This window comes from Grus americana, chromosome 31 (assembly GCF_028858705.1).
Source record: "Grus americana isolate bGruAme1 chromosome 31, bGruAme1.mat, whole genome shotgun sequence".
Taxonomy (NCBI): Eukaryota; Metazoa; Chordata; class Aves; order Gruiformes; family Gruidae; genus Grus; species Grus americana.
In genome coordinates this window covers 665912-691356 of record NC_072882.1, presented here as the reverse complement: position 1 = coordinate 691356, position 25445 = coordinate 665912, and the positions used below count along the sequence as shown (strand labels likewise).

Sequence of the window (25445 nt, the reverse complement as noted above, 5' to 3'; positions counted from 1 at the left end):
CGGCTCCCCAGCAGGACCGGGGCCCACGCACCCCCTCGGGGAAGGGGCTGGTGCCTCCGCACGCTCCCAGGGGACCGGGGGGGGGCCAGCAGCGCCAGCACAGCAGGACCCCACGAGCAGCGGGGCCGGGTCCCATGGGAGCGGTGGTGGCTCGAGTATGGCCCCGTGCCCCAAACAGCAGCTTGGGGGGGGGGAAGGGAAAGGGGGGGCTGTCATATTTTCCAGCACATAGGCTATTTTTAACCGCTCCCGCTCTCCAAGGGCCCGTGGAGATATTTGGGAGCTGGCAGGGCCACTCCGCTCCGGCCGTGTGAATGAGCTCCAGCTCTGTGCTGGATGCAGGAACAGTCCTTCACCCCGATCTCCTCCTCCTCCTCGCTGCTGGCTGGCCCTGTGTTTGGGGGGAGCGAGGACAGGACCAAGAGGGTCCATGCCCCCCAGCTCGCCCCCTGCCTGGCTGCCGTCCAGCCCTCCCCACGCTCGCCCCTTCTTTCCTCTTCTGCAGCCCAGATCCCTTCCCAACGTCCCCGCCGTCGTGCTCCTGACGTGGGAAAGGGCCGATCCCTGCCTGGGAGCGGAGGACGGGAACAGAGCCCGTCCCCGGGGGCTGCTCAGCCTCCCGCCGCCCCCCCGTGCCCCATTGACCACCGGGCAGGGGAGCACGGAGCTCCCCACCAGCTCTGCCGTGCAGCCGCTGCTGCCCGATGGAAGAGGATGGCGTCATGCGAGCGTCGGGCCGAGTATAAATAGAAAGGAAGGTGGTCATGGCCGGGGAGCGAGATGAGCAGCTGATCCAATAAAAGCAGGATTTGGGCTCCCAGTGCCGTCCCTCAGCACAAGGGGACCCCCAAAACCAATCTGATCAAGGCTTCAGGGTGCCCAGGAGCAGGGGGAGCGGGGATGGGATCCCAGCGGGCACCCCCGCCTCGCTCTGCCACCCGGCTCTCCTCCCGGCTTCCCGGCCAACCTCAGGGGCACCGCGCTCCCAAGCCTCCCTGCTCCCAGCCAAAACCTCCAAATCCGCTTTGTTTTCCCCCAAAACAGACCAAAACCTGCGCAGCATCCCAAGGCTGGGGGGGGGGGGGAGCCACCCCCGAGCAGCGCTGCTCAGCACCACGCACGATCGGGATAGGACCCTCGGGGCTGCCGTGACGGGGTCCCAGCTGGGAGCTTGCTCCGCTCCCCACGCCGAGCCCAGTAACGTGCCGGAGAAGCCAGCTGCTCCGGATTAGCCACGGCAGCTCCCCTGGAAGCTTGCTCCCCCCCCCCCCCCAGCAGGATGGGGATTTCCAACCCCAAAACTGCCTTGTGAATGCACAACGGGATGTTTCCCACCTCGGGGCTCCCGGGGCCTCACGGCCTCATCCCACCCCGGCACCAGCTGCCGGCGGTTGGGTTTCACAGGCAGCGAGAGCGGGCAGCACGTGCAGTCCCGGCGTCACGGCAGACTTTGTCATCCCCTCCGCGCCATCTCGAGAGAACTTTATTTTCGGTGCAACTCCCAAATGAGGCAGGGTTTGCCGGGGGGAGCGTTGCCCCCCAGCCCGGCTCACGGCAGGACGCCGTTCCCGGCGGCTCAGGCACGAGGGTTTTCATGGCTGCGGGGTGAGTGAGGCTGGGGGGGGCGGTCAGGGGAGAAAAAATCTCCTTCTTGGGAGGATTCCCTTTGCTCCGAGCCCTGGCTTGGATTTGAGCTCCCAGAAGCCGCAGCCGTGCAGCCGAGATGGGGGGAGCACACGGGGAGGGAGGGGGGTGCAGGGCTGAGCTCCCCAACCCGCCCAAGGACAGCGGAGTCTCCAGGAGTCTCGCCAAGGCTTTTTCGGGGCCAGGAGGTAAAAGCAGGAGTGGGAGAGCGGGGAAGTGCTTCCCCGGGCGCAGAAACGGCTGGAGCCAGGGAGGGGCGAAGGGCCAGGAGCAGGGTGGGGATGGGACCCACCACTCGCTCCCACACGGACGGGGAGAGGGAAACGCTCCCGAGGGCTCCCCGGCACAGCCGAACCACCTCGCCAGCGCCGGTAACTCTGTGAGGGGCTGAACTGAAGCCGGGCTCCCCCCACGGAGAATCCTGCGTGGGCAGGAGAGGAGGGAGGACGAGGCAGGCGGCGGAGCCACGCACGGGAGCGGATCCTATGCCCGCAGCCCGGGCCGGTCGCGCCTCTCGGGGCAGACACGAGCGTGTTTCGCTGCTGTTCCAGACAGCGTCGGCAAGGGAAACCGAGGCACGTCCCCGGCGTGTGCCGAGAGCCGGAGCCAGCGCCTGGGAGAGGTGTGAACTGCCACAGGCGCCTGCGGGACGGTCAGCCGTCACCGGCAAAGGTCCCCAACCGGGCAGCGATCTTCATTCCTGTGGAAGGGAAGGGCAGGAACCGGGTCGGCGCGGTTCTGGGAGCGGTGCCTCCACGGGAGAGCTGCTGGCAAACACCAAACCCCTGCGATACACCCAAACCTTTCACGGGGAGCAGCTGACCCCGACAGACGCCAAACCCGGGCGCAGGGAGGAGCGGAACAGCCCACGCACACCCAGACCCTGAGCACGCTCTGCCCGACAGCACCCCCGTTTGCCCGGCATGCTCATCAGCTAACGATGGAAATAGCGAAATAAATTCCTCTGCCCTTCCCGAGGCTGCAGGGGCTCCTGCAGGCAAGAATTTGTTTGTGTAACCGGAGCGGGCCAGCATCAGACAAGCGTGTGGGGAGCAAGCTGGGGTTATTTTTACCCATCCTCTGGTTTATCTTTGGCCACATTTTGCGCTCGAGTTCCTGTAGCTGCAGCCAGAGTTCCTGCAGGTCACCAGCTCGGAGCACAAAGGCAAGGCCGGGGGCGGGGGGAACGACAGCGAAGGAACAAGAGACCGAATACCACGGGGAGAACCCAGCTGGGACGCGGAGATGCACATCCCGCTCCCGACGGGGCCAAGCCCTGCCAGGGCTGCCCTGACGGGAGGTCGAGGAGAAACACTCGACGCCGCGGCTGCGTCGAGGCAGGACGTCGTGCTGCCCGCACCCCGAGCCCTGCCTGCCCCTTGCCAGCACCGACCCACACAACCGCAGCCCCCTCCCCGCACCCCCAGCCGTTTCTTTTCACCTTCCTCATACTCCCTTCCCCTGCCCAACCAGAGGGCATGACGAGATCTTCCTCCTCCTCCTCCTCCTCCTCCTGACTCTGCTCAGCTGCAGCCAGCCGGCGCCCGGCCAACAGACCAGCTTCATCGCAGGTCTTGGGCTGATTAAGCCCGGTGAGATCAGACGCATCCCGGCATTTCTGCCAGCTCACCCTTCCGGCACTCTGCGGGCCAATTTAATTTTCATAGTGCGCTTTGCTGGCAGCAGCTGCGTCTCGGGCGCCCGGTCGGCTCTCCCCCACCCCCTGCCAGCTCATCTCTCCCGCTGCCAGCCCCATCCATTACAGCCTGGCACACAGACAGCCCAGGCGGCCGTACCCGACATTGGGATGCCCTGACAAGGATGATTCCAGATTAAGTCGGGTTTAGTCCCTCTCTGTGCAGCCGGGAGGCAGGTGAGAGACTGGGAATTCCCCAGCAGCGCAGGCCGGTCCGCCCGGGAAGTACAAGTGGGTTTAAGAGCGTCGTGCTCGGCTCCTTCAGGCACCTCTCCCTCGCCAGCGGGGAGCAGAGCACTGCCCCGCTCATCACAGCTCACGGGGAGAAGGAGAGGCAGCTCACCTGCCCCCCCCCAGCACCCCAGAGATGGGGTGGGGACCCCAGCACCCCACACCACAGCAGAGCCCTGCCCAGGTTCTCAGTCATTCACGGGACACAGCCCAGGCCCCCCCCAGCCACGCGGCCGGTACTGGGACCAGCAGGCAGCATGGCTGGAACCAGCAGAGCCCGGGCAGTGCACGAGGCAGCCGTGCAGCCGTCATGCCACAGCACCCAGGCCCCTATAGCACCCATACATCCACCAGCACAAACCCCTATGGCACCCTGAACCCCCAGATGGGCCCCTATAACACCCACAGGTGCCCACACCTCCGGCCAGGCTCCTATAGCCCCCCCAGACCCCCAGCCAGGCTCCTATAGCCCCCCCCAATGTCCAGCCAGGCTCCTATAGCCCCCCCAGACCCCCAGCCAGGCTCCTATAGCCCCCCCAGCTCCCCACTCCCTCAGATCCCTACAGCCCTGACGCGCCCCTGTCACCCTCACAGGCCACCACCCAGACCCCTATAGCCCACACGGACCCCTACAGCCCCCTCATGCCATCAGCCAGGCCCCCTTAGGTACCTGTAACCCCCTCGAGCTGCCAGCTGGGCTCCTATATCCCTCACCCAGGCCCCTATAAGTCCCTATACGTCTCTGTATCCCCCATCTAGGCCCCTACAGCCCCCCCATGGGACTGTATAGCCGCCAGCCCGGCCCCTATGGCCCCTACAGGCCCCTACAGCCCCCCCATGGGCCCCTATAGGCCCCTATGGCCCCTACAGGCCCCTACAGCCCCCCATGGGCCCCTACAGGCCCCTATAGGCCCCTACAGCCCCCCATGGGCCCCTACAGGCCCCTATGGCCCCTACAGCCCCCCCATGGGCCCCTACAGGCCCCTATGGCCCCTACAGGCCCCTATAGGCCCCTACAGCCCCCCCATGGGCCCCTACAGCCCCCCCATGGGCCCCTACAGGCCCCTACAGGCACCTACAGCCCCCCCATGGGCCCCTACAGGCCCCTATGGCCCCTACAGGCCCCTACAGCCCCCCATGGGCCCCTACAGCCCCCCCATGGGCCCCTACAGGCCCCTATGGCCCCTACAGGCCCCTACAGCCCCCCCATGGGCCCCTACAGGCCCCTACAGGCCCCAGGGGGCGGGGCGGCGGGGCGGTCACGCGGCGGTCACGCGGCGGTCAGGTGACGCGGGCCGTGCCGGTGCCGTACGGGGGCCGCCATGCTGTCCCGGCTGCTGAAGGAGCACCAGGCGCGGCAGAGCGAACGGCGGGAGCTGCAGGGTGAGCCCGCCCCCCGTCCCCATGGCGACCCGCCCCGCCTCGCGCCCCGGGGGCGGTTCGATTGGCGGCGGGAGCCGCCGCTCACAGCGGGGGCCGCGCGGGCGCGCATCCCATTGGCCAGCGGGGCTGTCCGTCAAGGGCGGGGGGGGGCACAAAACACAGAACCGGGGCGGGCGGGGGGGGTGGTGTCCGGTAGGGTGTAGCGTGATGTCACTGTCTCGCACGCTGACGTCACGCGTCTCCCTGCTGGCGTCACGGCTAGCTTGTGTGGGGCGGGGGAGAGCAGGGCGGGTTCGGGTCCGCCGCCCCTCACGGCCGCATCCCCGCAGAGCGGCGGCGCAGGGAGGCCATCGCCGCCGCCACCCGCCTGACCGAGGCCCTGGTCGATCACCTCAACGTGGGGTGAGGCCGGGACCCCCCCCAGACCCCCCGGCCGGGACCCCCGACCCCGCAAACCCACGGCCGGGGATCCTCCCGACCCACTGGCCCTTTGCCCCCGAAGCCCCTGGCCCGGGACCCCCAAACCCCACCCGGGGGCCCTTCCCCCCCACCCCGACCCCCCGGTCAGGGCCCCCCCCCCCCTCCCAGCCCCTTCCTCCCCAAACCCCCTGGCCCGGGACCCCCAAACCCCCCAGCCCCTTTTACCGCTGGAAACCCCAGCCAGGGACACCCCCCCCCCCCAACCCTGGTGCCCCTTCTTCTCCCAACCCGGGACCCCCCCAAACCCCCAGCCAGGGACCCCTGCACCCCCCCCCTCCACCCAGGGACCCCTTCCCCCCAAAACCCCTGCCCAGGGACCCCTCAACTCCCTGCCCTCCCCCCGACCCGGGGACCTCCAGCCCCCCCCCCCCAGCCACCCCTTCCCCGGGAACCCCCCCACCCTGGGGCTGTCGGGGTGGGACCCCACCCTCTGTGTCCCCCCCATGTGTCCCCCCTGCCGGCAGGGTGGCTCAGGCCTATGTCAACCAGCGGAAGCTGGACCACGAGGTGAAGACGCTGCAGGTGCAGGCAGCCCAGTTCGCCAAGCAGACGGGGCAGTGGATCACCATGGTGGAGAACTTCAACCAGGCCCTCAAGGTGTGTGGGGGGGTGTCCCCCACCCCTGGCTTGGCACAGCGGGGGATTTCCCTCTGGGACACCCAGAGAAGCAGCCCCATGGGACACCCCCCCCCCATGTCACCGGTGCTGGCTGAGGGACGGGGTCCTGCACCCCACCTGCGGCGGGAGCCCACCATTGGCACCGGAGGGCGGGTGGGCTGCGTCCCCCAGCCCCGTGGCTCGATGCCGGGGCAGTCCGGCAGTGCCATCTGCCCCGCTGCCGGATCGCACGCCGGTGGGCAGCACCCACGGGGTCCCAGCCAGCCCCGAGCCCCAGCAGGGCTGCGGCTGCCGGGGCGGGGGAGCAAGGCAGGGTGGGACCCCCAAATCCTGCTGGCAGCTCCCTGACACCCCCCTCCCATCTCGGCAGGAGATCGGCGATGTGGAGAACTGGGCCCGCAGCATCGAGATGGACATGCGGACCATCGCCACTGCCCTGGAGTACGTCTACAAGGGGCAGCTCCAGCCCTCCTGCTCCTGAGCCACTGCCGCCGCGGCCCCCCCGGGCCCCCCCCGCCACCACGGCTGGTCCTGCCAGATAACGTGGGCCTTGGCCGCGATGCCGCGGCAGCTCCCGGCCGCCCCGGGGACCCCTCCGTGCCAGGGAGCGAGCAGAATAAAGTGTGGTTGAACGGGCGGTGTGCAGAAGCCCTGGCACAGCCCTCGGCTGCCCCCTCCTAAGCCCCCTCATCCTCTTTACTGCTTAACTCGGGCTCTGAGGCCCCTTCTTCTCCCAGACAAAGGGCCCCTTCTGGCCAGGAGGGCTCTAATCCCCCCCGGGGGGAGAGCTCGGCCCCCCCAGCTCCGGGCGATCCCCCCTCCCGGGGCTGCCAGGGGCACCGGGAGGTTCTGCGTGCCCTTGGGGGGTTTTGCCCTCCCTCCCGGCTCCGGTCAGGGGTTCCCCCATGGCAAGGGTCCCCCACCAAGGCGAGGGGTGTCCCAGCACCCCCCCACGTGCCCGGGTCCCCCCCAGAGCCGTGCCCGGCACAGGTAGGCTTGGCCGGCCGTGAACTTTGGCTGCGGCTCTGCCTCGGCACAGGGGGAGGAGCGGCCGCAGCCCCCCCGCCCCGGCACAGACGGTGCCTCAGCCGGAGCCAGAGCAGCACCCAGAGCCCTCTGCCCCGCCAAAGGTAGGTGCGGGTGCGGTGGGTGGGCTCCCCTCCGCACCCTGAGCTGGGCCGGGGGTGCCCCCCACCGTGGCTGTGCCGTGGGTCTGCCCCATGGCCGCAGGCGCGGTGAGATGAGTCTGCCAGGTCTCATGCACAGCGAGAGGCCGCACGTCCAGGCTGGGCGGGGGGCTGCTGCCTGTCCCCTGCCCTCACCCGGCTCCAGGGACCTGGGGCAGACCCTGGGTGTCCCCCCACAGCCCCCCGGGGGGGCAAGGGAAGGGGTGGGGGGTGTCAACCTGGACCCCCCATCTTAGCCCCAGCAGGTTCATAACCCCCGGCCAGCAGCCGCTTCTGGGAGCACTGGGGGGATCCTGACACCCCAAAGACCCCCCAAACGGGGCTCCTGGAGGGGGACGTGTGTGTCCCCAGCTTCCTTATTGGGAAAGGCTGGGCTGTGGGGGCAGGTGGGTCGGGGGGCCCAGACGCAGCGGTGACGGTCACCACCCCGTGCAGGTCAGGGGCAGAGGGTGCCCAGGGTCACCCCTGTTCTGGGAGGGCAGGAGGGGGATGGGGTTAAGGCGGGGGGAGCAGCTGGGACCCCCCCCCCTCGTGCCACCCCACGGGCCCTGGGTCGCGGCCAGGCGCTGACGCACGGTGCCCAGCTAATCCCCGGCACGCCGCACGGACGCCCTGGCCCGGCAGGTCGGAGACTCGTCCAGGGGCAGGTGGGGGGCACGGGTTGCTCACCCCCACCCTGGGACCATGACGTGGGGTGCTCACCCCCACCCCGGGAGGGCAGGGACCCCCACCGAGGGTCCCCACGTCCTCCACAGCACCTGGGCACGGACTGGGACCCTTGTGGGACCTGCTCCAAATGGGGGTCAATCCTCAGCACCCCCCCTTTTCCCACCCTCCATCTAGGGGGGGGGGGTCTGACCCCCATGGCATGGGGCAGAGCAGGGCATTTGGGGGTCCCCTGCACGCGGAGGGGTGTCGTGGCGTTACCCAGCGAGTGAGGAGCCTGCGTTCAACTTGGGGCGCAGGGGCTGACGGGGCGGGGGGCAGCACGGCCCAGGACGCCTGGGGTCCTCTCCCACCACCCCCCCCGGCCCCGCAGGCCCCTGCCATGTGGCCGTACCTCTTGCTGGCGGCGCTGGCCTGTGTGCTGGGCTGGCTGGTGCGGGACCGCCAGACCCTGCCCTCCGTCAAGGACAAGCACGTCTTCATCACCGGCTGCGACAGCGGCTTCGGCAACCTGCTGGCACGGCGGCTGGCCAACCGGGGCTACCGGGTGCTGGCCGCTTGCCTGACCCAGAAAGGGGCAGACAGTCTCCAGCGGAGCTGCTCCGGCCACCTCCGCACCACCCTGCTCGACGTCACCCGCTCCGACAGCATCCACCGCGCCGTCGAGTGGGTGCGGGCAGAGGTGGGCGAGAAAGGTGAGGGGGGGGGGGGGGGCAGGATGGGGCTGGGGTGGGGACCCAGGGAAGGTGCTACGGGGTGGGATGGGGACCCCCCCAGGGCTGGTAAGGAGCAGGATGGATGCTCTCAGGAGATGCTCTAGGGCAAGGGGGTGGGACCCACCAAGGGATGCTATAGGGCAGGACAGGGGGGTCCCCAGGGTGGGTATAGGGGAGGACGGGGGGGGTCCCCAGGGGGGTGCTGCGGGGCAGGATTGGAGGTCCCTGATGAGGTGTTACAGGGCAGAACGGGGGGGTCCCACCAGGGTGTCCTAAGGTAGAGGATGAGGGGCTGTGGGGCAAGATGGGTGCTGTGGGGTGGGTGGGGAGCCCTGGAGAGGGGCTATGGGGGGGGGGGGGTGTCCCTGCAAGGTGCTGTAGGGCAGGATTTGGGGGAGGGTCCCACCAGGGCCAGGATGGGAATCCCAGGGACACAGCGGGGGGGGGGCACCAGCCCCCAGCCCCACTCTCGTGTGTCGTGTTCCCCCCCCCCCCCCAGGTCTCTTCGGGCTGGTGAACAACGCGGGGGTGGCCAACCCCATCGGCCCCACGGAGTGGATGGGGATGGAGGACTATCGCCAGGTCATGGCCGTCAACGCCTTCGGGACCATCGAGGTGACGCTCCAGTTCCTGCCCCTGCTGAAACGGGCGCGGGGCCGGGTGGTGAACACCTCCAGCGTGCTGGGCCGCCTCTCCGCCAACGGCGGCGGCTATTGCATCTCCAAGTACTGCGTCGAAGCCTTCTCCGACAGCCTGCGGTGGGTGACGGCCCCCCCCCTGCCCGCCCACCCGCCCGCCCGCCCCGCGCCCTGACGGCCGTGCATCCCGCAGGAGGGACATGTACCACTTCGGGGTGAGGGTCAGCATCGTGGAGCCCGGCTTCTTCAAGACGGCGGTGACCAACCTGGAGAGCATCGAGGCGTCCCTGCGCCAGCTCTGGGATCGCCTGGCGCCCGAGACGCGGCTCAGCTACGGCGAGGATTTCTTCCACAAGTGTGAGTGGGGCGGGGAGGGGGGTGCCTGCTGCCTCAGTTTCCCCCAGCTGTGGGCTACCTGACCCCCAACCCCCCCCCCCCTTCTCCTGCCTGCATCCCCCCAGACCTCAGGGTGCAGCGGCTCATCATGAACGTCATCTGCGACGCTGACCTCAGCAAGGTGACGCGCTGCATGGAGCACGCGCTGGGCGCCCGGCACCCACGCACCCGCTACAGCGCCGGCTGGGACGCCAAGCTGCTCTGGCTGCCCGCGTCCTACCTGCCCGCCTGCGTCGTCGACTTCGTCCTGGCCACCGTCCTGCCCAAGCCGGCCCACCGCGTCCGCTAGTCCCCCGCTGCGGCCACCAGCCCCCCCCGCAGGGCTGCCAGCCCCCCCCCCCCAGCGCTGCCAATAAAACCACCCGTCCCGGGTGCTGTGCAAACCGCCAGCTGTAGCGCTCGTCCCTGGGGTGGGACGGGGGTCCCGCCCGGCTCGGGGACCGGTGGTGGCATTGCCGCGGCACACAGAGAGCCCAAGTGGGGCCCCCCGGCTGCCCCCCAGCACCGGTTGCTCGCACCAAGGCCACGCGTGCCAGCCCCCCCCCCATTGCTCCCAGTGGGACCAGTCCCTCCCTGTGCACTCACGGGATGGGGCAGCACTCGGGGGCTCTCCTGGCCGATGGGCCACAGCGGGGGGGACCCCCCCCCCATCCCACCCCCAGTCCAGTGGGTGCAGGGGGACACGCAGCTATGGAAGCTTTTATTTTTATTTCCAAACCCGGGGACACTCCCCCGGCCCCCCCAGTCCCTACCAGCACATGGGGAGGGGTCCAGGCAGCGACCCCCCGGGGGGGTTTGGCACGCGGGGCCCTGTCCCAGAGGAGCTTGCAGAGGGCGAGCGAGCGGGAGCAGCCCCCACAGCCCCAGGAGCCCCCCTGGGTGGGGGGGGGGGCAGCGAGAGCTGGGGGGGCCGCGGCACCTGCCGGGGGCTACATGACCTCGTAGCCGCTGCGGATGCCCTTCATCAGGCAGCAGGCGAAGATGATGCCCAGGATCTGGAAAGGGAGAGGGGAGGGGGGTGGTCCCCATCCTGCACAGCCCCATACACCAGGGGGGGCTCAGCCCCACACCGGGGGGGGGGCTCAGCCCCACATCCTACCTCGAAGAAGGCGATGCCCAGCGCGACCGCGGCCACAATGAGGATGTTCTTCTTCATCCAGGCTTCGATGCCCTGGAGGCAGCCCTGGGGGAGCAGAGGGGCTCAGGGGGTGGCCGGACCCCCAGGGCATGGTGGGGAGGGGGCACGGGGGGGGCGGGGGTCTCACCTTCTCATAGACGGTGACGGGGCTGGGGCGGACGTTGCAGTTGGTGGTGTTGACCCGGCAGCAGGACCAGGGCACCGTGTTGTTGGCCTTGAACTGCTCGATGGTGGCCCAGTCCGTGTAGTTGTTGACTCCGCAGCAAGCGAACTGTCGGGGGGGGGGGGGGGGGAACCCCCGGGGGTCAGGGGGGGCCGAGCCCCAGGTGCCAGCCTCCCCCCCCCCCCGCCCAGAGCCACCCCGTTACTCACATCCCTCTGGAGCTCATCCACCGCCTCCGTCAAGGGCTTGTCCTCCCCGTACTTGCGCATGGCGTCCCACAGCCTGTCCTCCAGCACCAGGCGGACCTGGGGGGGGCCGGGGGGTCAGAGAGGGGCTGGGGGGGGGTCTGCAGCACCCAGGTGGGTCCACACCCCCTCCCCGCGTGTCCCCACCTTGTCCTTGAAGACGTATCCGGCGATGGCGGCAGCGATCTCCACCAGGAAGATGATGCTGAGCAGGACGGCGAACTGCGGGGAGACAGGGCGGGGGTCAGGGTGGGGGGGTTAAGGTGGGGGGGGTCGGGGTGTCAGGGTGCTCACCGTGGTGACCATGCAGTAACTCTCCTTCCAGGCGCCGCAGCAGCCGAAGAAGGAGATGAAGAAGATGATGATGCCCAGGACCAGGATGGCGATGGGGGTGCTGGAGGTGGAGGCGCTGCTGACCACCAGCGCCTTATCGAGGGCCACCTGGGCATAGATGCCGATGGCGATGAGGGCCACGCCGCATACCTGGGGGGGATGCAGGGAATTGGGGTGCAGCCACCACCCCGTGGGGCTGGGGACACCCCCCCCCCCCCCCGCAGAGCCAATGGGGTGGGGGTCACCCGCAGCTGAGCATCCTCCCTTTCCGGGGTCCAGCAGTGCTGGGCTGTGGCCCCAAATTGGGGACCCCCTTCCTGGGCGGGGGGGGGGGGGATGTTCCCTGCCCCCTCAGCCCAGCACAGCCCCGCCAGCGATGTCCCCGCGGGGGCACGGCGGCAGGAGGGGACCCCGGTCCTGCCCCACACCGGACGCTCCCTGGTCCCGCTGCGGTGAGGGGGGGGGGCGGGCGGGCTGGCGGCCACGGGAACGCCGGGAAGTCCGGGAAGTCCACGAAGTCCGGCCTTCCGGCCACGGCGAGAGGCCCTGGAGGGGGGGACCCAGCAGCAGCCCCCCCACCCGAGAAGGGGGGGGCACGGGCAGATGGGGGGTCCCGGGGCAGGGGGGGGGGCCCACGCCAGGCACGCGCCATCCCAGCACCGGGGGCCCCGCTCCCGCGGGAGCCAGGACACCCTTCCCGGTGCTGGGGCAGGAGCGAATCCATCCCACCCCGTCTCCATCTGTGTGTGTCACCCCACGGGTGGGTCACCCCCCCACGGCCTCAGTTTCCCCATGGTAGTGGGGAGTCCCCCCAGGCCCCCCCCCGGCCCTGTTTGCTCGCTGGGCGTGGGTAAACAGAGCGCGGCCCGGCCGCCCGCTGCACAAACACTCCTGGCGACGGGGGCCGGGGGGGGCTGGCGCCTGTGTCCCCGCCATGTCCCCCCCCAACAGCTGGCAGGCGGCCCGAGGCCCCCCCCCACCCCCCCCCCCCCCTCCAGGGGTGACTCAGCCCAGCAGGATCAGGGTGGGGACCGGGACGAGTCACTCCCTGCGTGGGGGGGACAGGATGACGGCTGGGAAGGCACCCGCCCCCCCCCCCCCCCCCCCGTGTCCCCCTCCCACACCCCACTACGGCCGTTGGGTTCCTTGCGCCTCTTTCCTCACCCCAACTTCCCCAAACCCGCGCTCTGCCCTGTGTGGGGACCCCAGCTGCAGCGGCCAAGGAGCTGCGGGGCCCGGGGGGGGAACCCGGCCACCCGTGGGGTCCCCACCCCAACCCCGGGGGCTCGGCTTCCCTCAGCCAGGGTGTGCCAGCCTCGCCTTGCCCAGCCCTGTTAACCCTGGAACCTACTGATGGCAGCCTGTGGCTGCAGCGCTGCCCGGCTTGTCCCAGAGTGTGCTCGCTCACCCCCCCCCAGCACCCCAGCCCCCACTGCAACCCCCCGCCCCCCCCCCCAGGCAGAAGAGCCCCCCCCGAGGCCCCCATGACCCCCAACTCGGGGCCTGCGGGGGGGTGAAGGGTGTCGGAGAGCCTGGACAAGGAGGGGGGAAGCTGACGTCAGAAGGGGGGGGCAACACGGGGCGGGGGCTGCTGCCGGCCGTGGGGCTGGGGCGGGCTCGTCCCTGGCGGGGGGGGGGGGGGGGCACGGCAGGGAAAGGTCCCGGTTCTGCCGGCCCCGGCCCCCCCCCCGGGCCTCCCCCCGGTCCCCCACTCACCCAGAAGATGAAGTTGAAGATGAAAACCAGGAACTTCACACATTTCATCCCGCCCTCGACCGCCATGGCCCGTCCTGCGGGAGCCGCCGCCTCAGCCCCGAGCCCCGCAGGCCCGGTGCCGCTCCCGGTGCCGCTCCCCCCCGTCCCGCTCCCGGTGCCCGAGCTCCGCCGTCCCGGGACCTCTCCCGGTGCGCTCCCCGCCCGGTCCCGGTCCCGCTGCCCGCACCCCCGGTACCGATACCGGTACCGGTACCGCCGCCCCCGCCCCGGGCGCTCACCGGTGCCGCTGCTCCGCCGCCCGCTCCGTGCGCTCCGCGATCATGTGACGGGGCCGGGACGCGTCAATAGGCAGCACCGGGCCCGCCCCGCCCCGCCCCGCCCGGGGCCCGGCCCGCCCCCGCCCCCCCGGCCCGGGACAGCACAGACAGGCGGCTGCGGGGGACGCTTTAATGGTGCCGGAGCCGCCGGCCCCGCCACGGGGGACGTGGGGGGGGGGGGGGCGCGTCGGGGGGGACCCAGAGCTCCCACCCACCCCGTCCTGCACCCTGGGGCACGCTGCGTCCGGGGGGTCCTGGGGACCCTGCACCCCGGGGTCCCTGCCACCCCACACCTTGCACCCCGGGGTCCCGGCTGTCCCATGGTCCTTGGTCCCTGCCACCCTGTGCCTGCACCCCGGGGTCCCTGCCACCCCAAACCCTGCACCCTGGGGTCCCTGCCACCCCACACCCTGCACCCCGGGGGTCCCAGCTGTCCCATGGGCCCTGCCACCCTGTGCCTGCACCCTGGGGTCCTGGCCATACCCATCACCCCGCTCCCTGCCACCCCAAACCCTGCACCCCGGGGTCCTGGCCACCCCGCTCCCTGCCACCCCAAACCCTGCACCCCAGGGGTCCCAGCTGCCCCATGCCCTTCACCCTGGGGTCCCTTGCCACCCTGTGTCCTGCACCCCAGGGTCCTGGGCACCCCATACCCATCACCCCGGGATCCCGGCCACCGTGGGCTCAGAGCCCCGGCACGGCGGCCAGCGCGGCCAGCATGGACTCCAGGTGCTGGGGGTGCACGTAGGCCAGGAGGCCACCCCAGTTTGCCCAGCGCTCGACCCCCGCCGCCTCCTCCGCCGGACGGTTGTAGACCAGCTCAGGTGGGGGCCCGGAGTCACCCACCCGCCGCGCCCTCAGGGCCGCTGCCAGGGCCACTGTGCCCCCACCCAGGGCCCGCAGGATGGCGTGGGGGGCACAGGCGTCCCAGGCGAAGGTGCTGCCCTCCGAGAGGATGTAGGCGTCCGCCAGCCCCAGGATGACGCAGAGCATCTTGTAGCCGGCGCCGGCGGCGAAGCGCAGGCGGTCACCGCAGAGGGGACCCAGGGCCGCCCGCACCGCCGCCCCCTCCGCCCGGCTCAGCACCACGCAGGGCGTGGGGCGCAGAGGCGGGGGGCTCAGCGAGCACAGCCGCGTGTCCCCGTATGCGACGCCCCAGTGGTACCTCCCCTGCCACCTGCGGGGATGGGGACCCTGAGTGCGGACCCCACCACCGGGTCCCCAGGCTCTCCCTGGCCTCTGGGGGCCAGGATCCGGCCATGCCCCCCCCCCGGTGCTCCCCACAGTGCCGCTACCTGTGGGTCAGGGGGTCCCGGCAGAAGAAGGGCTCGTTGATGACGCCCAGCACGGGGCAGCCCGTGCGCCGGTCGTAGGCCCCGATGAGCACCAGCGCCGAGCGCAGCCCCGCCGGGGCGATGCCGTCGATGGGGGCCACGTCCTCGCGCCCACCGATGTACTCGTTGGTGGAGTCTGTGGGTGCACACGAGTTCTCCGGGGCTCAGCCACGGTGCGCGGGGAGGGGGGGTGTCCCCAACCCGCCCTCTCCCAGCACCCCCTCACCGATCGGGTCTATCCAGATGGCCAGGTCCTGGGGGGGGATGCTGAGCGCCACGCCGGCCAGCTCCGCGTCCCCCAGCGCCACGTCCCGGTGCACAGCAGCCGCCAGCAGCTCGGCAGCCGCCCGCTCGGGCTCCAGCACGGAGAGCAGCAGGGCCGCGGTCTCTCCCGGCGTGGTGCAGACCCGCACTGCCACCATCTCCCCTGCCAGCACCCCGGCCTCAGCAACGGCCCCGTGGCCCCCGGCGTGGGGGGGGGCCCAGCTCCGCTGCTCCCCCCAGGACTTACCCTGCCCGTTCCTGAACTCGTTGGACTCCTCACCGTGGATGTGGCCCTTCAGCTCGGGGAACTGGGGGGGACAGGGCGGCTCAGCAGCGGCACAGGGGGATGCGGGGGCCCCTCGGGGAGACCCCCCCGCCCCCTACCTCCTTCCCTAGGTCGTGCTTGATGACCTCCTGGATGAGGACGTCCGCCAGCGTCTTGAAATCCTGCAGGAACCTCCTGTTCCTGTCGGCCCCCGTCTTCTCGGCCACCAGCAGCTGGAAGAGGGGCTCCTCTTGCCGGCACAGCCGGGCGATGTGCGCCGCCTTCTCCGAGGCACCCACCAGGGCCTGCAGCAGCCCCGCCATGGCCGGAGCTGGGGGGACACGGTGCTCGGGGGGGGTGACCGGCCACCTCCCCGCTCCCAGCGTGGCCCCACCACGGCCGTGGCCCCGAGCGCCCTGCCTGTAATTGCTGGGTGCGGGTAGCGCTCAGGGCCGCATCCTGCCCGGCTCAGGCCCCAGGGTGGGGACCCGGCTAAAATTATCCCGCCCGGCTGCCAGAGGCCACAGCCCGGAGGTGGGGACGTGGACGTGGACACGTGGACGCGCGGATGTGGACGTGGGGCTGTGTCCAGCCAAGGACGTGGCCCCAGCGTGGGTTCCCCGCGTGGGGGGGGGGGGAACTGTCCCGCGTGGAGAAGGAAGCAGGCAGGGCTTTGCGGGACACACGCGCACACACACACACACACAGGTCCCCGCTGCACCCCAGAGAGGTGTGGGGTGATGGGGCCGCGCACCCCCCCCAGCACCGCATCACCCGCCGTGCTGCCCCGGGGACGCGCCACGTGGGGAGGCCGCCACCCCCGGGACCCCCCACGCGCGAGATGCCCTCCCCGGGTGTGTCCGTCCGTCGTCCCCCCCCGCAACGGAGGGACCCCCACCCCCTGCGACGCCTCCGGGGGGATCCCGAGGACCCGCGGAGCCGCCCCCCCCGCCCCCCGCGTTGCCGTTACCGGGGCCGGGGCCGCTGACAGCTCCTGGGGGGCGGCCCGTGGGGCGGGGCCGGCCGGGACGCGTCACGCCGCCGCATTAACCCCCTCGGCGCCGGGCGGGCGTGGGGGGGGGACGGGACACGGACACCGAGGGACACCGGCGCGGGGAGGGGGGGGGGGCGGCACACCCGGTGTCGGTGCTCCGAGCGCCGCCTCCCGCCTCCGCTTCCCCCCCCGCTCCCGCGGCTTCCGCGGTCCCGGGGCCGGTGGCACCGGCGGGCGGTGATGCCATCGCGGTGGGGAAACCCCCGCACCGGGACCCGGCGGGGTGGTAACGGCGGGGCCGTGTGTCCGCCCCGTCCCGTCCCGTCCCGTCCGTCTCCCCTCCCGGGACCCTCGGCCCCCCACCCCTCCCCAGCCCCCCCGGTTTCCCGGTGCGGCGGTGCCGCTCCGCGCCGCGCGGTGTCGCTCTCGTCCCGGCGCTGCGTCTCGCTCCGGTTTTACCGGCTCCGGTGTGGACGCGCCCGCTCCGGAGCGGCGTCGCGGGGTCCCCCGGTGGGATGCGCTTCCGCCACTCTCCCATCACCAACCGGGGGTAACGGGACCGCTCTCCCCCCTTCCCCCGCCCTGCCCCGCCACACCGGGATCCCCCCTTCCCACCACACCTCCTCCTCCCGCCGGCCCGGGTCTCCTCACACCCTTACCGCGCCGGGCCGGTCCCCCCCCCCGCCGCCTCCCGCCGGCCCGGGAGCGGTGCCCGGAGCGGTGCCGGTGCAGCCCCGGTGCCACGGGCGCGGCCGCGCCTCCCTCTTGCCCTCTCCATGGTTCTGATAAGGCCGACACCGGGAGCGGGGGGTCCGGCATGGACCGGGGGGGGGCTCCGGGGATGTCCGGGGGCGGGTGAGGACACGGAGCGGGAAGGGGTTGGGGACGGGGGGTTACGGTTAAGGACATGGCCCGGGAGGGGATGGGGACCGGGGAGGGTGCACGGACCGCGGGACGGGGGGGGGGGGGAGAGGGCGCAGGGGGCTGATACGGAGGCGGCCCGGGAGGGCACCGGGGGATGGAGGGACCGGGACGCGCATCCCCGGTCCACGGGGGCGGCGCGGCGGGACCCAACTCCCGGCAAGTGCGGCGGGGCCGGGCGTCCGCCCGGCCCCGCCGCACTTGCCGGGAGTTGGGTCCCGCCGCGCCGCCCCCGCCACAACCGGAGACGGGCGGGGTGTCGGACCGAACCGGGCAGCGTGCGGGAGCGGCGGGGCCGTTCCCGGTGCTCGGGGGGCCGGCGGCGGCTGGTGACAAGCCCCTGCCAGAACCTCTTTTGTGCGCCCGCAGCCAATCAAGGCCGCTGACGACACACTTCTCTTGGGGTATAAAACCCCGGGGCCGCCGCTACCGCCGCTTTTTTCTTTCCCCCCCCCCCCCCTTCACCCCCCCCGGTCCCTCACCGCCCCCCGCTTCCCCGCCCCCGCCACCGTTACCGCCTTCCCCCCGTTCCGCGCCCCTTGCGCGTTGCGGTGGAAGCGGGGGGGGGGGGCGGCCCGGCGGGGAAGGTTTCCCGGTATGGCCCCGGTATTGCTGTGGTTGCTGGCGTTGGTGGTGGTGGCGGGGGGGTCGGTGGAAGCGCAGCCCCCCGCCTCCGAGCCCGCCTGCCCCGTGTGTCTTTGGCGGCGGCACAGCAAGGAGCTGCGGCTGGAGAGCATCAAGTCGCAGATCCTGAGCAAGCTGCGGCTGAAGGAAGCGCCCAACATCACCCGGGAGGTGGTGAAGCAGCTGCTGCCCAAGGCCCCGCCGCTCCAGCAGCTCCTCGACCTCCACGACTTCCAGGGGGACTCGCTGCAGCACGACGAGTACCTGGAGGAGGACGAGTACCACGCCACCACCGAGACCGTCATCAGCATGGCCCAGGAAAGTCAGTGCCGCCTTTGTTCCGCCCCGCCGCCGCTGCAAACTTCGCCGGCGGACTCCCCCCCCACCCCCCCACCCCCGGGTCTTTCCCCCCTCCCCGGTTCCCCTCCCGGTTTCTCCCCCACCCACCCCCCCCATCCCCCGCCGCCCGCCCCGTCCCGTGCGGCGGCAGGCACCGGCCCTCCGGGGCTCCCCCGACTCCCCCCCGGGGCGCCCCCGACTCCCCCGCGGCGCCCCGTCCGTGTCCGCCCCCCCCGCCCCGGGGCTGCCCGGTTCCCCCCGGCACCCCTCGGGCTCCCCACGGGGCTCCCCGCTCCCCCGGCCGGCGCCGCGCCCGGCCCCGGGCACCGGCTCCCCCCCCTCCCCCCCGCCCCGGGGTGGCTTCGTGCGAGTCCCGGGGGGATGCACCGCCCCCCACGGGGGGACAGGGACACGGGGACGTGGGGACACGGGGACGGGACAGCCCGGCCGGCAGCCGGTACGGGGCACCGGGAGCTGGGAGACGGGACTGGGAATGGCCACGGGGTGCTGGGACCTGGTAGCAGGTACTGGGGACTGGGACTGGGGACTGGGATCCAGAACTGGGGACTGGGACCTGGGACTGGGACTCAGCACTTGGGACTGGGACCAGGCACTGGCACCAGTGGGTTGTGGGACTGGGCACTGGCAGTAGGGACTGGGAGCTGGCACTGGCACCAGCCGGAGCACCGACACCGGTGCTGGGAGCTGGGAGCTGGCGCTGGGTACTGGGACTCAGTACTGGGTACTGGGACCTGGCGCTGGGAGCTGGGACCTGGTGCTGGGTACTGGCACCCGGCACTGGGTACTGGGACCTGGTGCTGGGTACTGGGACTTGGTACTGGGTACTGGGACCTGGTGCTGGGAGCTGGCACCCGGCACTGGGTACTGGGACCTGGCACTGGGTACTGGGACTCGGTACTGGGTACTGGCACCCAGCACTGGGTACTGGGACCCGGCAGTGGGTACTGGAACTCGGTACCGGCACGGGCACCGGGACCAGACTGGGGGCAGGGGGCACGGTGACCTCCCGGTTCCCACGGCCCCACTGAGCAGCGGGTGCCAGCGCTCGCCTCCTGCTGTGGCACGTGGCAGGGTGACGGCAGGGTGACGGCAGGGTGACAACAGGGCGTGCTGGGGACAGGCAGGGGCACGCCCTGGGCCTGCCTGTGTCCAGTGCGGCGGGGGGCTGCCGGGGGATCCAGCCCGGGGTCCTCGGCAGGGAGGGGATGGGGCGCGGGGGCTTTGCTGCGCCATGACATGGCTCCGTCCGTCCGTCCATCTGTGGGCGAGGAGGGGGTGAGCGGATGGGACTCTGGGGCGGCTGCACCCCGCACCTCTCCGTGCCTCAGTTTCCCCCGGTGCCAGCGTGGAACCGCGTGTCCCGGCCCCGGCTCCACCTGCTGCAGCGGCAGGATGAGGCTGCGGGACCCCCGAGGCGCGGGGGGCTGCGGGACCCCTGGGGAGCGGGGCCGGGGGGGCCGGGTGCGAAGGGCGAGCGGAAGGGAGGGAAGTGTGAGGCGCTGCCGCCCCCCCCGCAGCCCCCCGACGAATTTCCTTCCCAAGGCATTAATAGACTCGAGCGGCTTTGAAATTTTATTACCCATAAAATTGACAACACGCTGGGGTTTTCCTCCCCGCGCCGCGTTAACGCTCGCTGCCCCCGGCCCCCCCTCCTGCCCCTTAACAGCTCGGGGGCCCCCAAAATAAATACCAGAGGGCTGCCCCTCCTCCCGGCCGGCCGGGCCCCGCACAGCCCCGCTCTGGGGGTCCCACAGCCCCGGCCCCGCAGCCGGATGCGCCGCAGGGTCCGGCCTGCCCCGGCCACGGCCGCTCCGTTATTATTATGATTTTTTCCTCCCTCCTCGCCCCCCCCGTGGCAATTGTGTGGGGTTTTATGGTTCCTGAACAGAAGGAGGGAAAGGGCTTTATAGGCGGCAGAGCCATAAAGCTCTCGGGTTCCCCCCGGTCGCCCCCCCCGGTTAATCCCAAGCCACCACCCCCAGCACCCCCCAACCCCCCCGTTTTATTTTTTAACTGCAGAAGGAACCTGGGAAGGTTAATTGGGTCCTAAACCCATTTAGGGGCTACCCGTGACCCCCACGACCTGCGGGGTGGAGGGAGCTTAATGAGGGGCGAGGGGGGACCGGGGGGGGGCCGGGCTGGGCACGGGCCGGGCTGAGGGGCTGGTGGGGGCCGGGGGGCCACCCGTGCCGCCCGCTGCCCCACCAGGGCCGGAGCCGCTCAAGGTCAGCGAGGTGCGGGTGGGAGCGAGGACACGGGGACACCGCAGAGCCACCGCTGGCACATCGGGGGGTCCCCAGGGTGCCTGGATTGGGGGGGGGTCTCTGGTCCCCTGCAGCAGGCGAGGGGTTAACGGGGCAGAGGTGGGAGCCCCAAATCCGGCCCCGGTGGGAACAAAGAGCAGAGGGGGGTGCTCGGGCCGCCCCCCTCCCAGCACATACTCAGCTGTGACCGATGTCCCGGTAACCTTTATCCCCCGTTGCCACAGCGACGGGACGAGCATCCTGGCACCGCCGCAGCCCCGTGCCAGGAGCAGCCAGCGTGGCACAGCCCCCTTGCTCGGACCCCCCCGGCACCCCAGACCCCCTCTCACCCCCGGGGCCGCAGACGCCCGGTGTCCCCCGGGGTGCCAGGCTGAGTCCCGGGCCAGAGCAGGGTCGGCGGCGCTGCCGGTGCCGCCGGCGCCGCGGCGAGGGGCTTCGGTGGCAGCTTTAAGGCACCTGCACCGGCTCCAGCGCTGCTTTGGCATCTCTCACCTGGAGACCCTACAAAAACAACCCCACCTGAGCTGTCCTCGCCGCAGAGCCAGCCGCGGTCAGCCCGGAGCAAACCAGCACCGCGTCCCCTAGGGCCACCGGGGACCTCTGTGCAGTGTGGGAACCGTGCCACCAGGACCACAGGGGACCCACAGACCCTCGAGGTGGCCACCGGCCACGACGTCCCACCGGTGACGCCAAGGGGCTGGGGGGGCACAACCTGCCCCGGGTTGGGAGCTGGGGAGGGGGGGTGCAGCACGGGCAGCCTGGGGGGGGAGACGCTCCCCGGGCAGGTCCCAGGGGAGCGCAGGTTTAATCGGGGGCTTGTGCGCAGCAAATTGCTGGGAGGGGTTTGGGCGCCCGGCGCCCGCGGCCCCCCAGCCCCTGTCACTTTGGTTTATGTGCGGCGCGGCGGGGGGCTGGATGGCATTCCCGGGGCTGCGGCCGGTGTCGTGACCCCCATGTGTTCGGGGAGGCCTCGCGCGCAGCAAATGGCCCCGCGCTGCAGCTGGGTGCTATTAAACCTGACCGGTGCGTGGCAGGGGGAGGGGGCTGCTGGGGGGGGGGAAATTCCCAGCTCAATTTGACACAGATGTTTGCCGAGCAGGGAGGGCCGGCGTGGGGCCGGCTCCAGCCGGGGTGCTGCCGTGGGGCTGGGGGAGGGCGGACGGGGAGCCCCCCGGGTCCAACGGGCGCTCAGGGTTGTCATCGCACCAGGGCGGGTGTCCCCGTTCCCGCGGCGGCCGCTCGTCTTCACCATCTCGCAGAGCATCATCACCCTGGGCAGGACCCGCCGGCCGGCAGAGGCGTGGGGCTGCCCCGAAAAGAAGCCCAGGGAGGGCGGGAGATGGGAGGGTGGGAGATGGGTGCCCTCTGAGATGCAGACCCGGCTGGACTGCTGGCGGGGAGCCCGGTGGTACCCAGCTTGGTGCCATGGATGCTCCTCGGGGCTTTGCCGCATCCCCGGGGCTGCGGGACCAGGCGCGTTCCCGGCTCCGACACCGGGATGTGTTGGGAACCGACTGCCCCGGAGCAGGTGCTGTGGGGCCGGAGCCCCCCGCCCTGCACAGCCCGGCCCCGCTCAGCGGGGGGCTCGGTGCCCGCAGCCCCCCCGGGGGATCATGAATCCCCGGTGACACGGGGTCAGGGGGCAGCCGGGGACCTTATTGCGAATGGAGGGGCAATGACCCCTGGGGCGGCCTCTGACCCGACCTTCAACTCCTAACGACCGAGGAGGAGCTCGCCCCGACCCTGCGTACGATGGAGGAGGTGGGGGGGGGGGGTCCCGGGGCCGCCCCTGACACCTCCTTCCTCCCACAGCGGACCCCGTGGTGCAGATCGAGGGCAACCCCCATTGCTGCTTCTTCAACTTCAGCCCCAAGATCATGTTCACCAAGGTGGTGAAGGCGCAGCTGTGGGTGTACCTGCGGCCGGTGCAGCACACCTCCACCGTCTACCTGCAGATCCTCCGCCTGAAGCCGGTGACGGAGGAAGGCAGCCGCCACATCCGCATCCGCTCCCTGAAGATCGACCTTAATTCCCGCATCGGGCACTGGCAGAGCATCGACTTCAAGCACGTGCTGCAGAACTGGTTCAAGCAGCCGCAGAACAACTGGGGCATCGAGATCAACGCCTTCGACCCCAACGGCAACGACTTGGCCGTCACCTCGTTGGGACCCGGGGCCGAAGGGCTGGTAGGTGGCCGTCACGGGGTGGGTGCACGGCTCAGGGTCCCCGCGGTCCCGGGGGTCGATGCTGCGCGGAGCTCCCAGGGCATCGCGATGGCCCCGGTGCTCAGACGGGGCTCCCGGCCGTCCCCTGGGGAACTGGAGGGCAAGGGGGGGGGGCGATGGGGACGGGCACGGGGGGTGGTGCCGCTCCGTGGGGACAACGACAGCTCCGTGGGGACAATGACAGCTCCGTGGAGCTGGTCACAGCTTTGTGAGGACAGTGACAGCTCCATGGGACTGGTCACAGCTCCACGGGGACGATGACACCCCCCACGGGGCTGGTGGCAGTCCCGCGGGGACAATGGCAGCTCCGTGGGGCCAGTTACGGCTCCGCAGGGATGGTCATGGCTTTGTGGGACCAGTTACAGCTGCACGGGGCTGGTGACAGCTCCGTGGGGATGATGACACCCCCGTGGGGCTGGTGACACCCCCGTGGGGCTGGTGACACCTCCACGAGGCCGGTGGCAGCTCCAGGGGGCTGGTGGCCGCTCTGCGGGGCCGTGTGGGACCCGGGGGAGCCGGGACGGTTGGGAGCGTGGGGCGGTGGGAGCGTGGGGCGGTGGGACCGTGGGTCAGCGTGCCCCCCCCTCTCCCCCCAGCACCCCTTCATGGAGCTGCGGGTGCTGGAGAACAACAAGCGCTCGCGGCGGAACCTAGGGCTGGACTGCGACGAGCACTCGACCGAGTCGCGCTGCTGCCGGTACCCCCTCACCGTCGACTTCGAAGCCTTCGGCTGGGACTGGATTATCGCTCCCAAGAGATACAAAGCCAACTACTGCTCGGGGCAGTGCGAGTACATGTTCATGCAGAAGTACCCCCACACCCACCTGGTGCAACAGGCCAACCCCCGGGGCTCGGCGGGGCCCTGCTGCACCCCCACCAAGATGTCCCCCATCAACATGCTTTACTTCAACGACAAACAGCAGATCATCTACGGCAAGATCCCGGGCATGGTGGTTGACAGATGCGGATGCTCTTAGAGCCCGGCTGGTGCTGCCCCTCCACCCCGCGCCCCCCTCCACCAACAAACTCCTCTTTTCTTCCACTGTTTTTTTTGGGTTTTTTTTTTTGTTATTTTCTTTTTTTTTTTTTTTTTAAATACAAAGAACAAGCGTTGAAATTCCTTTGGATGTCGGGGGAAGAGAGAGAGAAGAAAATCCCACGGAGAAACGCTGCACCAAACCCGCGCTTCGACATGCATTGTGCAATAAAGCAACCGGACGGAGAAGGGAAGGGGCGGCCGGGACCCCCAGCACCGCCACCCCCGCCCGCGGCACCCGTGGCGGCACGGCACGGCGGCACGGCTCTTCACCGGACGGCTCTCCCGCCTCGGCACAACGGCAACAGGGAGAGGAGGAGGCTGAGCGGACCCCGCGTCTCCCCGCGCTGCCGGATGGGGACGGGGACGTCCCTGCCCGCCCCGCAGCCAAGGTGACATCCAAGGGCGGGCGGCCCCATCCCCGAGCAGCCGACGGCCCCGTCGCCACAGCCCCGCTCCGGGTGATCTGCTGGAGCGAGGACGGCAGGATCCGGCACCGGGACCCGCCGGGGCGGCTGGGCCACACGAGCGCCGGCGACAGCTCTGGCCCGGGAGGAGACCGTCTCCCTTCTTTAATTTATTTATTTATTAATCACCCTCCCGGCTGGCGCTTTGCTGCGGGAAGCCCCCGCTCGCCCTGGTCCCTCCCTTCACGCCGCCGGCACCATCCCAGCACCCACAACCCGCCGGCGGGGCTGGCCCTGGAGGGGCTGCTTCAGCCCAGAGTCCCCCGGGGTCCGGCACCACCAGCATCCCCCGGCAACCCCCGGCATCCCCGGGCATGGACGGCCTGAGGGGAACGGAGCTGCTGCCCACACGTCGGATCCAGCCCTGGCACTGCTGGCAGGATGGCGATGCTCGCCCCGGTGCTGCTGGCGGGATGCCCCCCGGGGTAGCCGGCGGCTCGGGGGGGTCTCCTCTGGCGGGAGGGAGGGCGGCCGGCGGCCCGGGCTTATCCAGAGGCGGCACCGGCCAGAATTGGACGGAGGCTCTGGCTGGGGAGAAATTCCGCTTACGCGGCAGATTCGCCTCCCCCTGCCCTCGGCGTTTGGATTATTTTTGCGTGAGAACAGGCTCCCGCTTTCCCAAGAGTTCAGCCGCCCCGGCGGCTCCGGCGGTTCCCCTCCGCTTGCTCCATGGCCGGAGTGATGCAACCGGGGCCACGCTGGGTCCCCGGCCGGGAGCCATCCCTGGCGCCAGGCAGCCGCCAACCCCTGCGCCGGGGTGGAAACGGCGGCTTTGCCCGTGGACCCCGGCCCCAGCACTTATCCCAAGGGTGCCAGACGGCTCCGGCCGGGAGATGCGCCTCCATCCCTCCTCGCCTGCGGCACCGCAGGGCAGAAGCACCGGGGCCGCGCAGGGAACGACCCCCACGGCCGCGGGGGAGGCCAGCCCGGCACGTCCGCACCCTGCGTAGCACTTAGGGACGGCGCCGGGCAGCCGGGGTTGGGAAGGCACCGGGGGGCAGAGCCGGGGAGCCGGGGGGCACCCGGGATGTTTAGCACTTGCCCCCGGCTCCACGGAGCCCAAAGCGCTTACAAGGATGAGGCTGCTCGGGGGCGAGGACGCGGTGCTGGCCCGGTGCTGCCGA

At 71.2% G+C, this 25445-nt stretch overlaps 5 protein-coding genes across 9 annotated transcripts in view; 3 read left to right on the top strand and 2 right to left on the bottom strand.

Moving 5' to 3' along the window:
• The first annotated feature begins 4807 nt into the window (after positions 1-4807).
• BLOC1S1 (biogenesis of lysosomal organelles complex 1 subunit 1) lies at positions 4808-6689 on the top strand. The gene is made up of 4 exons (XM_054807200.1): positions 4808-4954; positions 5284-5356; positions 5899-6031; positions 6423-6689. The coding sequence occupies exons 1-4, from the start codon at positions 4894-4896 to the stop codon at positions 6531-6533; spliced, it is 378 nt and encodes a 125-aa protein (XP_054663175.1). The 5' UTR covers positions 4808-4893; the 3' UTR covers positions 6534-6689.
• Positions 6690-6766: 77 nt separating this feature from the next.
• Positions 6767-9985, top strand: RDH5 (retinol dehydrogenase 5). The gene is made up of 5 exons (XM_054807158.1): positions 6767-7182; positions 8279-8600; positions 9121-9379; positions 9453-9616; positions 9721-9985. The coding sequence occupies exons 2-5, from the start codon at positions 8288-8290 to the stop codon at positions 9942-9944; spliced, it is 960 nt and encodes a 319-aa protein (XP_054663133.1). The 5' UTR covers positions 6767-7182; positions 8279-8287; the 3' UTR covers positions 9945-9985.
• A 359-nt stretch (positions 9986-10344) lies between these two features.
• On the bottom strand, positions 10345-16554 carry CD63 (CD63 molecule). Of its 3 annotated transcripts, XM_054807152.1 has the most exons (8): positions 13529-13612; positions 13251-13324; positions 11496-11684; positions 11349-11423; positions 11166-11261; positions 10921-11064; positions 10755-10838; positions 10345-10650 (listed from the first exon to the last, which is right to left on the bottom strand). In XM_054807152.1, the coding sequence occupies exons 2-8, from the start codon at positions 13314-13316 to the stop codon at positions 10585-10587; spliced, it is 720 nt and encodes a 239-aa protein (XP_054663127.1). In that variant the 5' UTR covers positions 13317-13324; positions 13529-13612; the 3' UTR covers positions 10345-10584. The 3 variants fall into 3 exon arrangements, 1 of the variants encoding a protein (XP_054663127.1); XR_008574426.1 differs by lacking the exons at positions 10345-10650; positions 10755-10838; positions 10921-11064; ... (1 more) ...; positions 11349-11423; positions 13251-13324 and adding exons at positions 14863-15037; positions 15128-15328; positions 15413-15473; positions 15550-15761; positions 16401-16554 and having other exon boundaries at positions 11546-11684; positions 13529-14744; XR_008574427.1 differs by lacking the exons at positions 10345-10650; positions 10755-10838; positions 10921-11064; ... (1 more) ...; positions 11349-11423; positions 13251-13324 and adding exons at positions 14863-15037; positions 15128-15328; positions 15413-15473; positions 15550-16306 and having other exon boundaries at positions 11546-11684; positions 13529-14744.
• A 1268-nt stretch (positions 16555-17822) lies between these two features.
• On the top strand, positions 17823-24502 carry GDF11 (growth differentiation factor 11). The gene is made up of 3 exons (XM_054807153.1): positions 17823-18291; positions 22406-22779; positions 23415-24502. Exons 1-3 carry the CDS (start codon positions 17943-17945, stop codon positions 23793-23795), a joined length of 1104 nt encoding a protein of 367 aa, XP_054663128.1. The 5' UTR covers positions 17823-17942; the 3' UTR covers positions 23796-24502.
• SARNP (SAP domain containing ribonucleoprotein) overlaps positions 19613-25445 on the bottom strand; it is a 43658-nt gene continuing 37825 nt past the window's right edge. For 2 of the 3 annotated variants that reach the window (XM_054807172.1, XM_054807174.1), the window contains one exon: positions 20916-21094. In XM_054807172.1, the coding sequence (XP_054663147.1) occupies positions 21041-21094 (54 nt within the window). In that variant the 3' untranslated portion in view covers positions 20916-21040. Of the gene's footprint in view, positions 21095-25445 lie in introns of all 3 variants that reach the window. The other variant, XM_054807171.1, reaches the window with a different exon arrangement.